At 48.9% G+C, this 12,037-nt stretch overlaps 1 protein-coding gene across 1 annotated transcript in view; it reads right to left on the reverse strand.

Moving 5' to 3' along the window:
* Positions 1-5,675: 5,675 nt before the first annotated feature.
* The window catches only part of ZIC4 (Zic family zinc finger 4), a 34,988-nt gene continuing 28,626 nt past the window's right edge, over positions 5,676-12,037 (reverse strand). The window contains exons 6-7 of the mRNA XM_087818512.1: positions 6,339-6,562; positions 5,676-6,023 (exon numbers count right to left, since the gene is read on the reverse strand). Of these exons, the coding sequence (XP_087674638.1) occupies positions 5,676-6,023; positions 6,339-6,562 (572 nt within the window). The remainder of the gene's footprint in view (positions 6,024-6,338; positions 6,563-12,037) is intronic.

Raw genomic sequence — 12,037 nt, forward strand, 5'->3', positions numbered from 1 at the left:
AAAAGCCCTAACCATGGAGAAGATTTGGTTATTTTCTGAGAAACTAAATATTCATCAGGATGAATTCACACTTCCAAAGCACAGGGTGGGGCAAGAGTAGGTTTACGGTTGTGAGTACGTGAAACACAGTTTATTCTTGTATTGTTATTTATTTGTTAATTACTGTATTTTCTGTATGAACAACTGTTAACCTACTTTGCCCCACTCTGCATTTCCTAGCTTGGGAAAATTTTAAGGTACTATTTCCATCTAGCCAGCATCATTCTGCTGTTAAACTTTGATGCTCTTTGGACTTTCCTCTGTCTTCTAACTGTACAATAGGATCACCTCATACTACTGAGACATTATTTAAATTTCTCCAAAATGTGGTTCCAGAGCAGCAGGCTCAGCACCACTGGGGAACTTGTTAGCAATGCAAATTCTCAGGTCCCACCTCAGGTCCACTGAATCAGAAACTCTGGGGGTGGACTGAGCAATCTCTGGTTGTTTTTGTTTTCTTTTGAGCAGACTCTGGGTGATTGTGAAGCTTGATCAGGCTGAAGAACCACCAGTTTATAGGACCCTACTACCCACCCTGCTAACAGAAATGTTACACCTATGAGTTTTTGTCCCTGAACTCTGCAAGATAAATCTGGAGGGAGAGTCAAGGAAAAACTCCCTGAAGCTGAGAACTAAGAGCAGAGGAGTCAAGTCAGAGGTTCTGGCTCCTATCTGCTCCTGGCTGAGCCCAGGGCACAGGGCAGCAACTTCTGTATTTGGCAGCACCAGGTGGCTCTGACTTTAAGTCCCCATGGGAGAAAAAGGTGAAGGGGAGGCAGCCATGTCCTCTTCTGCAAAGGTAAGTCCAGAATGGAGGCAGGTGAGATGCTAGCTTTCAGGGAAGGAAGGAGGCTGGAGGCTCTTGAAAAGAGGCAGGAGCTCAAAGAAGGCCGGGGAAAAGGCAGCTCGAGGGGGTGGCCTGTGTGCGTGAGAGTAGGAGTCTGAGCATGGGGTTTGTGCGAGGGGTGTGACAGATGTGAATACGGGGGGTGTGAGCAATTTGGGGGGGTTCCAGAAGATATGTGAGGACTTTGGAAGATGGGGGGTGTGAAGGCAGGATGGGTAGGTGCAGAGATGTCAGAGGTGAGGGGAGTCTGTGGGGCAATGCCAGGGTGAGTAGGAGTAGAAGGGGGTGTAGGGGTAAAGAGGTATGAAGTGGTAAAGGGTTTGAGAGGGGTGAGAGAAGTAAGGAGGGGGGAGGAGCTCTAAGGGGTTTGTGGGGGGGAGTGGAAGGGAGGGAGAAGAGGGGTGCTGTGAAGAAGTGTGAGGAAGAAAGCGTTTGTGAAGGGTTGAGGGAGTATGAGAGGGTGAGAAGGTCTGAGGCCTAAGAGGAGGTCGGGGAAGGGGAGGGGATGGCGGAGTGGGCCAGGGCAACCCCTGCCAGGCTGCTGCACAGAGACTGAGGGAGTGGGCCAGGGCAACCCCTGCCAGGCTGCTGCACAGAGACTGAGGGAGTGGGCCAGGGCAACCCCTGCCAGGCTGCTGCACAGAGACTGAGAGTGGAAATGAGTAGGGATCAGACGTGTGTGAGTGACTGAGTTGGGAGCCAGGAAACTCCTGGGCCTCCATCAGGCTGCTTTCAGATAGAGCAGAGAATGACTCTCCACCCCTCAAACACTCTTGGTACCTGCCAGGCTCACACTGTCTGTGGGGATCACCTTCTTTGAGTGACTGATTGGCACAGGTGCTCCGCTATGCCCTCTTGGCAAATGATGGGACTAATGAAATGTCAGGTGAGAACTAGTTTCCATACTGTCCACTGAGGCCTGCACCGCTCCCTCCCACTTCTTTAACTCTGAATTCACAACTTTTACAAAAAAGAGCATCAGGTTCAGGATTTTCCATGACTGTCCATAGGAACAGTTTCCATGGATCCAGGTCTTAAATCTCACCTCCTGGGCAAGGCTCTGCATGCCCCCTTCCAAATGCCCTTTGGAACCCAAGCCCTGCTCTGTATTGCCCCAGCCTCCCCATTCTCTTTGCAACAGTAGGTAATTGGGGTGTGAATCTAAATGCAGGTGAAAGAACTTGTTCTCTGTAGCAAGAACAAGTAGGCTTGTCACCAACCAGGCGACGGCTGGTCTCTGAACCTAGACTACCCAGACTTGGGCGTGACCTGGCTATTTGCATGTACAAGCACAGTGCCTGGAAGTGGCATATTTGGGCTATTCCAACTCAAGTTCTGTAATTAAGAGTTAAGTTTTCATGTGCATAATAGAATGAAATTTAATAGCAAGTTATTAATGAGGATTTTTAAAGTAATATAAGCCACGTCTATGTAAATTAGGAGACAAAAATTTCCTTAGAAGGGCTAGAGTGGGAGGAAGGTCCACGGTGTTCCCTCTAGCACCTGCAACCTAACCCACTTCTTCACGTTCATTTCATTCTATAGTCAAATGTAGGATTCCACAGAAACTGGCAGATGCCCTTCTATAATCAAGTCAGTAAGAAAATTATTAAATAGAGGCTAATATATATTATAGAGTTATTTAAAAGATTGTAAAACTTTGGTGTCAACTATAGGCCATTATTTTACCTTTAATGAATATTAATTTCATATGAAAAGAAATTTTCAACAGAGATTTTTCTCAAATACTCAACTCATGAGAACAAATTTACCTTAATTTTTCAAATGTAGTTTTAAACTAATATTTTTACCTTTTTTGCTCTGAGAAAAATAACATTACCATGAAAGGTCAGTTTTTCCAGAAACAATATTTAATTTCTACTTCCTTCTCCATTAAAGCTGTTTTTCATTTTACTACTAATAGTTTCAGCAATTATGCTAAGTCTTTAACAAATTACTGCATGTCCTCTGAACACTGCTAGATTAAACCAACTACAGATTTCATAATATAAATATTCAACAGTTTTTTTTGCCAGAAATATGTACAATGTCTAGCTGTTTGTCAGCAATAGATTGAATTAATCATCTCTCATCTTCAATTTGATTCATTATAGTTAAATAAGTAATTGAATACTCGGACAACATACTTGAATTGTTGGTGCCTCGGATATAGTTCACCTATATCCTGTATGTTTTACATATCCTATATATGTTTTATATGATATGTAGATTTTTTTAACTTGATGTGTTTTATTAAAATATATCTATTTCTCACTAAGCAAATTTGAAAGTTTTTAACTCCTAAACTGATTTTTTACAACAACTACACTTGGACCTAAGTCTCTCAGAGTCATCCTCCTGGGTTGTGTTTCCTGGGTCCCAATTCACCCATAAGCCTGGACCAGCTTCATCCAGCACAAGCACAGTTACAGGGTCTCTCGGACCTGGCCACGCTTTTGACATGTCACTGTAGAGCGTCTGTGCATTTGTATATGTTTCATTTCTAAGTTCTCTCAAAGATTAGGGAATGGTGAGAAGGGACAGAGGGAAGAAAATGGCTGGAGTCACTTTGCTTTAAAATAAAACAGTTCTTTCAAAAATAGGATGATTACAAGTTTAAGAAAATGGGCAACTATCCTCTGAGGACTCAAACACTATTTCTGTGCATGTGTATCTAGTTGCCTGCACTCTAAACAAAACATAGGGACTGCCATCCGCATCGTTTTCTTTCACACTCACAGAACTGTTTTGAAATAGTTCACACCTGCCACATTATTAATTAAATAATAAGGGTAAACTAATGAATATGATCTGTTAATTAAAAAAATAGGGGCACTCTACTTAATTTTCTCCTAGACCACTTGTGTTCACTCTTCCTGAAAGACTCTCCATGCTACGGTTCTCTGCAAGGTCCTTGTTCTTAGATTTATGTTTTTCTTTTGCCTTCTGGGGTTGTTGTTTATACCTTTCTGCTATTTTTGTGCTATATCAAAATTCTTAAGTAGAACATAGCTTTTTATAAGCTCCCCCCTTCATCTAACCCATAGCCCACCAGAGAAATGGTAAATTTTGCCCAGAGAACTAGGGACAGGGCTTCCAGCAGAGAACTGGTGACTCGCCCTCCCCTCTACCTACAGATGGTTACAGGAAACCTGACGGAGACCTGGCCAGCATTTGGATAAAGGACAAAAGTTCTCAGGCATTCAAGTATGCACCCCAAGGCTATGGCTTGAGTCAGTGCTGCTCTGGTCAGCTGCATCCTTTTGTAACGAAAAAAGCAAGCGCTCCTCTCTCCCAAAGGAGTGACATTCCCTAAAGGAACACCGCATACGCCCCCATTTTTCCTAATGTGTCTTCCCTGCCTCTGAGGTCCAATCTGCCCAGAAATTAAGCCCCGGAAATTGGTGAGGTTTTGCCATCCTGCCGGTAATGAAAAAAATGTGTAAAATTTTGAACCCAGCTGGAAGCAACAGCTAAAGGAAGTTCAGGGGATTTTCCCCATGTCAAAGTTCAGGGAAAAGCAGCCCAGTCCTTTAACTCAGCGATTTTTAACTGATATGCTGGGAAACACTGGTGTGCAACAAGAATGTTTAAAACCTGCAATACCTGACTAGTCAGGGGCACTGACCTCTCTTCCCCTAGATTGTCAAATGAAAAAATGACAACAGCCAGCACTGCAATAGCCATCTGGTGTGAGTGAATCAAAATTACACCTTTTTGGTCAGGTTGGCAAAAAAATATATTTTTGGGTGTGCCTCAGAATTTTAGTAATTAGTTTATCTGTGCCATGAGATGAAGAAGGTTGAAAATTGCTGCTATAAATCATTTCAAACACACAATGTGGGGGTTAAAAGAGGGTTTAAACCGATTTTAAATTTTTACAAGATGTTTTGCTTCTCCTGCTAAAGTATTTAATTTTATTGGAGGAAGTATTTAAACCCGTAAAGTTCAGGAATGGAGATAACTTCCCAAGACCCACGGGTTTCTGGGGCCCCGAGAGCCTCTTGGCTCTCATGGCTCCTCCAGGAACAATAAATTCTTATGATCTTGGGGTTCATTTTCCAAACCTCCCCATCACCAGTTGCCCCGAGCATTCGTTCCTCACAGTTCTCCCCACTGTCCTCTCTCTTCAGTATCCACTCCCACCTTTGTGGAAAAGTCATTTGTACAAGTGTCATTTTCCACTAAGATGGGAGTGGAAGCGTCATTCGTAAAAAAAAAAGGAAACTACATTCACATGCCCTTTTGATCAAACAAGAATCTGTTGACTCCCCCAAATAGAAACTTTTCTCCACTACCAGTTTTGCTTCCTAATCATTTTTATTGACTTTTCTAAGAAGAAAAAAAGACCAGAGAGAAAGATATGTTTATCTCACATCTAATTGTCTTCTATTTAACCAGCAACTGGCAATCATCCGACGTTAATTTATACGGCGCGTACAAATACCTAAGCGATTTAAAAGGCTCCTCTGGGTCGTGTGTGGCAGGGAACATCTATCTGGTGAATAGGCGGTGTCACACGGTAGCATGCTCCCTTGTCAAGGCCGATTGTGTTTTAGGCAAACATTTGCGCAAACATAAAGGCAAAGGTCAAGGACTGTTCAGTCCCAGTATGTGCTAATTCACCTAGCGAACCAATGGGGCAAAAGTTGCATTTTATATGCGCGCCCGCCGGACCCAGGCGCGGAGTCGCGCCTGCTAGTGAACAGAACCGCCTCCAATGAAGGGTCAGCTCCCTCCTCAGTTTCTCCCCGGCTGCCCAGCCCGCGTCTCCTGGCCTCCTCGGAAATCACTGGCACAGACGTTTGCCAACATCTGGATCAGCTCCGCCCAGCCCCCGGCGCAGCGCCTGTTTACTCCACGGCCTCGGGCGAGGGGAACTAGTAGCGATAAAAGCCGGGGTGAAGGCAGGCGCCGGCGGGTCGCTGCGCAGCGATTGCGTGGACGACCCCTCCGCGCGCGGCCTGAATGCCCGCGTCCTGAGACGCAGCCGGCCCGCAGTGTCGCCCGACCGCGGAGCAATCCCAGGGCCGCGGTGGAGGCCGGAGAGGGGTCTAAGAAAGCACTGGTCACGCGCGTCCGTGCGCAGTGCGCCCGCGCTGGGGGCCGCCTTCCGATTTTCTTTGAGGCCACTTTCCTACAATTCAGCGAATACAGGGCAACGCCTTCTGGCGAAATATGCCTCCCACCCAGCATGTCTACACCGTCGCAGGAGAGCACCTCTGCTTATTTCCCCAGCCCCTGAAAAGAGAGCCCGCAAACAGTTTGAAGTGGATGTCAACTTGAGCAGCTCGGCGGTGGAAACACTTTCAGGGTTAAACAGATGCGCGCGCGCGCGCGCCCGCTCCAACCCGAGAGTTTACTTTGCATCAATAAGCGTCTAGCGAGAACCAATGGCTGACTTTTTCCAAATCGTCCATTTAAGGCAACAGTTTTTTTCCCCCTGATAAACCCGAGGGCCGCAGCTGTGCGCGTCCACAAGCAAGTCGTTCATACGCGCAAAACTCATTCCTGAGAGGCGGGCGGGCCCCCGGCGCAGCTGCGGCGCGGGGCTGGGCGCGCTCGGGGCTGCGGCCCGGGACTTGTTGCCACTGAGGCCCGACCGCGGCGCCCCAAACCCATCATCCCGGGCTCGGCGGCCCCGGGACCGCGACCCAGGGCTGGGGGGAGCGCCTCCTGTAAAACGCCCGCAAATCCGACGCGCAGCCTCAGGAGGCAGCCCCCGGGCGGGAACCTGAGTTACTTTCTGGTCCCTGAACACGCCGGGAACAGTCTCCCCGAGCGCCCTGGCGCCGTGTTCCAAAGCCGAAGAGAAAACAGGGAGAAAAAAGTGAACTTACCCACCTGCCACAAAACTACATTCTGAGCGTCCTCTGGACACTTTGGCTCTTCCTTTAGTGCCGCGGCCTTTTCTTTCCTCTTGCCAGACACCGTTTCAAACTAGCTGCGTTTCTTAAAAAAATAATTTTAAGAACTAAATAAAACCGGGTTTTACACCTCTCACATCTCGCTAGCGAGAATCTGCCTGAAATACTTGTGTCTTCATTCTTTCTTTAACGAAATTCCCAAAACACCACCTAGGCAGCAAGGCTTAAAGTTTGTGCGGTGTGTGCGCCTAAGTGTGAATGAGTGTGTGAGTGTGAGTGTGAGTGTGTGAGTGTGACTGTGTGAGTGTGAGTGTGAGTGTGTGACTGTGAGTGTGTGACTGTGTGTGTGTGACTGTGTGTGTGCGCGCTCGCACGCGCCCGCTGGTGTGAGAGGTAGTTGCTTTTAAAAAGACGTCGTTGTCACTCAGGGTAATGGAAGTGTGGCCCGGCTTCGGCGGGGGTTCTCCGTGCCCCTCACTTCAGTTAACTTTTTTCGAGCTGAGAAAGCTGCTCGCTAACTTTCGGGAGATTTTGCCGGCCATTCATCTGTTTAGTCGCTTCAGAAGCACAAAAGCTGATCCAAGGCGTTATGAAAAATGGCCTGGGCGCGGAGAATGTCACAGTGGTCGGCGTATTATTTTAGCCTTCTTAAAAAAAAAAAAAAAAAAACTCAGGGAAAGTTTGCTTTTGATGAATTCAATAAAAGCAAAGCTGCAACGGAAGAGATTTTCAGCCAAAATCATACAGCATGGGGCAGAGCTTAAAACAGCCAGATGGCCAAAGGTAGACGGGCCCTCTGGATTTCAAAACCCAGCCCTAGAATTCCGCCGCCTGAGCTGCTTAACTTATTTAATCCCGCCTATATCTTTATTTTTTCTTTCAATTGATTTCCCCGCTCTCTTTTTCACCTCTCCTTTGGTCCCCACGCTGCGCCCATCCTAGGAGTGGCCGGCGGCACACTGCCTTGGGGTTTGCAGAAGTCACTTTTCAACTTCCCCTTTGATAACAGACTTAAACTTTGGAGCGGCCCTGCCGCGGGTGTGAAACCGGCCCTGAAAGCCCCCGGCCCTCGCCGCCGCCCTCGGTCTTGCTGGAAGGCCTGGGCTCCCGCCATCTCCAGGCAGCTAAGGCTTTTGAATGTAAGGACGAGTCTGTTCTCACGACCACCCCTGCCCAACCCTTCCCCCGCGCAGCGTCGGAAGTCGGAGGACACGGCTAACCCCTCAGCCTTGCACTCTCTCGGCTCCCTCCCTTTCAGTCTCCCATCTCAACCCGCAGAGCAGCGTATCCCCGAAAATTTTCCTAGGGTCCCCTATAAAGTGCATAGAGGTCAGAGGGGCACAGACTGGGGAGGCCGCAGCAGCTCCATTCCAACTTTGGAATGGAAGCTGTGAATTTGATATGCATCCCATGTGAGCTAGTTCTTGGAGCCCGATGCCCGCTAAGCACAGAAATGGGGGGAGAAGACTGAGCACCTGGGGCTCTGCCTCTGGGGGGGGGCCGCCAGGATCCCATCCCTCTGCCTTAACTCTGACTGGGTTTAGCCCGGTCTGGGAATTTGGCCACCACCACCCGGAAGGCCTCCGGATGGACTGCACGGTAGTCCCGCTACAGCTCTCCAGGCTTGGGAACTGGGTGCGGTGGAGGGGCGGGGCTTTAGAAGGATTTGGAGATTGGGGTTCCGCGGGCCCAGGTCTAAGCGCAGAAGACACCCGCCCGCGGGCCAGCAGGGGTTTGGGGGAGTGGCTGGGAAAGAGGCGGGAGAGATCGGAGGGCTCGCGGAGGGCGTTGGGTGTGCAAGGCCTTGGGCCAGCAGCGGGAGGAAAGGGGGAGGCGGGATCTGAGCCTCCCCAGGCCCCCCCCAAGGAGATGCAGCTCCAGGAAAGGGAAGAGTGGCAGCGCTGGCGGGGCTGCTCCGAGGACTGCCCAGCCTCTCCCCGGCTGAGGACCCGCAACAAAGGCCTTTAGACACCCCCAACCCTCTGTTCCCCCATCTCTAAAATGGGCGCGAAGAATAGAACCTATCTAAGGGGAGTTTTGTTTGCTCCTTCGTTGGTGTTAAATAGACTGCACGGCGCTTCGCGTGCGAGCCATCACAGCGCGCCGCCCGCACGTGTAGCTGCTGCTGCTCTCACTGTGCGTGCCGGTGCGGGCTCTGCGCTCACCGTGCCCAGGACCCCGAGACACGGGCTCCCAAAGGCGGTGCGGGGCCCTTGCCCTCTTGTCCCTGGCTTAGAGACCCAAACGTGTCCAGGTTGAGAGAGCCCGCAGAGGTCCCCGGGTCCCGAGTCCCGGGAAGGGACCCGCTCTCCCTGCCCGCACCCCCCTCCCCCCCCGTGGGCGCCCAGTAGCTCCCGCTCTCCCTGCGCGATGCTGCAGAGCCCCAAGCGTCTCTGGGGAGGCCCGGAGTATCCCCAACCTGGTCCCTCACAGGTGCCCAGACCCTGGAAAAAGCCTCCAAAGCTGGGCTGGAAACGGCCTCTTGGGGAAAGGTGCTCCTTTTATACCTTTTGGAGGGAAACCTGAGAAAGCCGCCCGGGGCTGAGGGCCGGGCCCTCTGTCCAGCCCCTCCAAGTTCACGCTGGGTCTTCCTGCTCAAGTGTTTTTCGCAGAGGATGCCGGGAGGAAATCTTCTCCGGCTCAGCAGCTGACCTGTGTGAGGGGTGAAGGGGAAGGGGGCGGAGGGGGCCCTGGAGAGAGAGTCGCTGACCCCCAGCAGCTGCGGGACCCTGGGACACCACAGCAGCTCAAAATCCAGGAGAGGCCTCCGAAATTCGCTGTCAGAATTAATGCCCTCATCTTGTCGGGCAAACGACCTAAAACATCTACAAGACTGGGCTGACCTACATCAAGCAGCATTTACTGGGGCATAGATGAGAAGTCCTTTGACCTCCACTTGGACTTATTCGAAATGCGGAAAGGATGCTTGATCTCCACCCTGAGGACTAGACTTTCTGTCAATGTTTGCGTGCCTTGGGCATCTCACACCTCAGAGCCAAGTTAGAACACTGCCTGGCACCCAAACAGGGCAGATCCCCACCTCCTCAAGAGAAGGGGGAACCAAAAGTCCCCTGGCCCCTGCTGTGGAAGCTGGAGTCCAGGGTGGCTGGCCCAGGGCACAATCAGCCCCTCACCCTGACTCCCCACGGCTTCCAAAGCTCCTCCTTATCCTCACCTGGAATAATTTAAATCCTCAAGAACACAAATGAAAGAGAGAGGAATTCCTAGACAGAAATTTAAGTCTTGATTGTTTGTAAATGGGGAGAAATCGATTGGGTTCCACCTGAAGGTTTCTATAGTTTTATCTTAGAAAAAACAACTGCCTCTAGCTATAGATGGGGGGGAGGAGGGAGTTAAGCAGAGCTGATTTCAGTAGCTGTCCAAACAGACCCCTTACCTTCTGGGCTGAGGATTTCTTATGATTAATGAATGGGCTTGGCCTTGCAGTTTACAACTATGATTAACCTAACGGGCACTCTACCCATTTAAACATGTAACATGAATTGTGATCTGTCCAAAGCGCTGGTTTTGCCTCAGCTTTCATGGCACCCCATTCAGACAACTCCATTGGGCCAAAATTTGCTCCTGACAAATCTCACCTCCACTCCCAGCTGGACATCTCTTTCTCTCTTAATTCTCCCTTGTTCTTGGCTTTCTTGGCTGGGCAAATATCATTTGAAAGGAACTTGGATGCAGGATGGATGACATCTCCACCTGAGGTGGAGCTCTCCCATTAATTGTTCCAATACACTGAGATACAGCGTGCATGATGCAATGGAGTGATGTGGTTATAGTTCACGTGTATGACTTAATTAAGCTGTTCGAAACTTGGTGCTGCTAGTCAATGGGTGTGCAAGTGGATTAACAACTGTTTACTCCCTACCTTTAGGACGGTGCCTAATTACTAGCAGTACATATCAGTTTTTGATGATTGCAGAAGCAATGCTCCCTTCACCAAGAAGCCTGTTAATAACTCTCCCTTGTGTATTTTAAAAGTAGTGTTTGGAGCCCAGCCGGGCATGGCTCAGGGGTTGAACATCGACCTAGGATCCAGGCGATCAGGGTTTGATTCTCGGTCAGGGCACATGCCCGGGTTGCGGGCTGCAGCCGATCAGTGACTCTCTCATCATTGATGTTTCTATCTCTCTCTCTCTCCCTCTCCCTTCCTCTCTCTGAAATTAATAAAGATATCTTTTAAAAATATATAAAGAAAGAAAGAAAGAAAGAAAGAAAGAAAGAAAGAAAGAAAGAAAGAAAGAAAGAAAGAAAGAAAGAAAGAAAGAAAGAAAGAAAGAAAGAAAGAAAGAAAGAAAATAAAGTAGTGTTTGGAAATATTTTGGAGCCACTCTCAATATTTTCCTATGTTATGATTGTGGCCTTTAATGGGCAGCCGGTTTATTCCTGATGTATATTTTAGAAAAGGGCAAAGGCTGAATTCTAAGTCAATGCCCCTCCCTCCAGAGAGCTCACCCACATGCTCCAGCCCCAGCAGAGTTGGCTGAAGGGGGTGTAATGGACCGGTATTAAGGCTTGCAGCAGGGCAACCAGCCACCTCGAAAGTTGTCTCTCTCTGCCCCCCCACACACACATATTTCTTTATACTTAAAGATAATTCAAGCCAACTAAAAGTGCCCCCTCTTTGCAGCAGCCCCTTTCCACCTCCACAAATATCACTATATCTCAAAGGCTGCATGTCCCTCACGGGCAAGGGCTGAGAAAAGCAAACCGTCTGGTGGACCGGTGGAGTCCTGTGTACCACCAGGGATTGATAAAATTTGCAAGAGGGCTAATGAAATTACCCAACCAGATGACAGAGACATTGTCATTCCTACTTCCTGGGCTCCTTGCCCTTTGTTTAGATTAACCTGGTACTAAAGCCCCAGCTCACTTTTACCTTGGCTGGAGAGGAGGGGCAGAGATGTGCATTTTTTCCCTGTGATTCACTATTTGAATCTTAGGTCAAAACTGATCATTTGACCTCTCTGGATTGAACTAAAGTCATCACCTATAATTTTATTTAAAAACCCCATGGCTATCAATCATAATGAAAGCATAAGGAACCAATATTTTTCAGGAAAATGTGTCAACCTCACCAATACAAGGCACTTAACCAACATTTTCCTGCCCGGGGCTGAGCGGGCACATACCTGGGGTTCCTTTTGAGAATTTAGGGTCAGTACAGCACCCAATGAATACATGGTAGCATTTTGGAAAAGGAATTCTTTGCTTGCCTAGGACTAGAGCTGGGTAAGAAAGTGCCCATCCCTTCATTTAGGCAAAGTTC

Source organism: Miniopterus natalensis, chromosome 6, assembly GCF_054644295.1.
Source record: "Miniopterus natalensis isolate mMinNat1 chromosome 6, mMinNat1.hap1, whole genome shotgun sequence".
Taxonomy (NCBI): Eukaryota; Metazoa; Chordata; class Mammalia; order Chiroptera; family Miniopteridae; genus Miniopterus; species Miniopterus natalensis.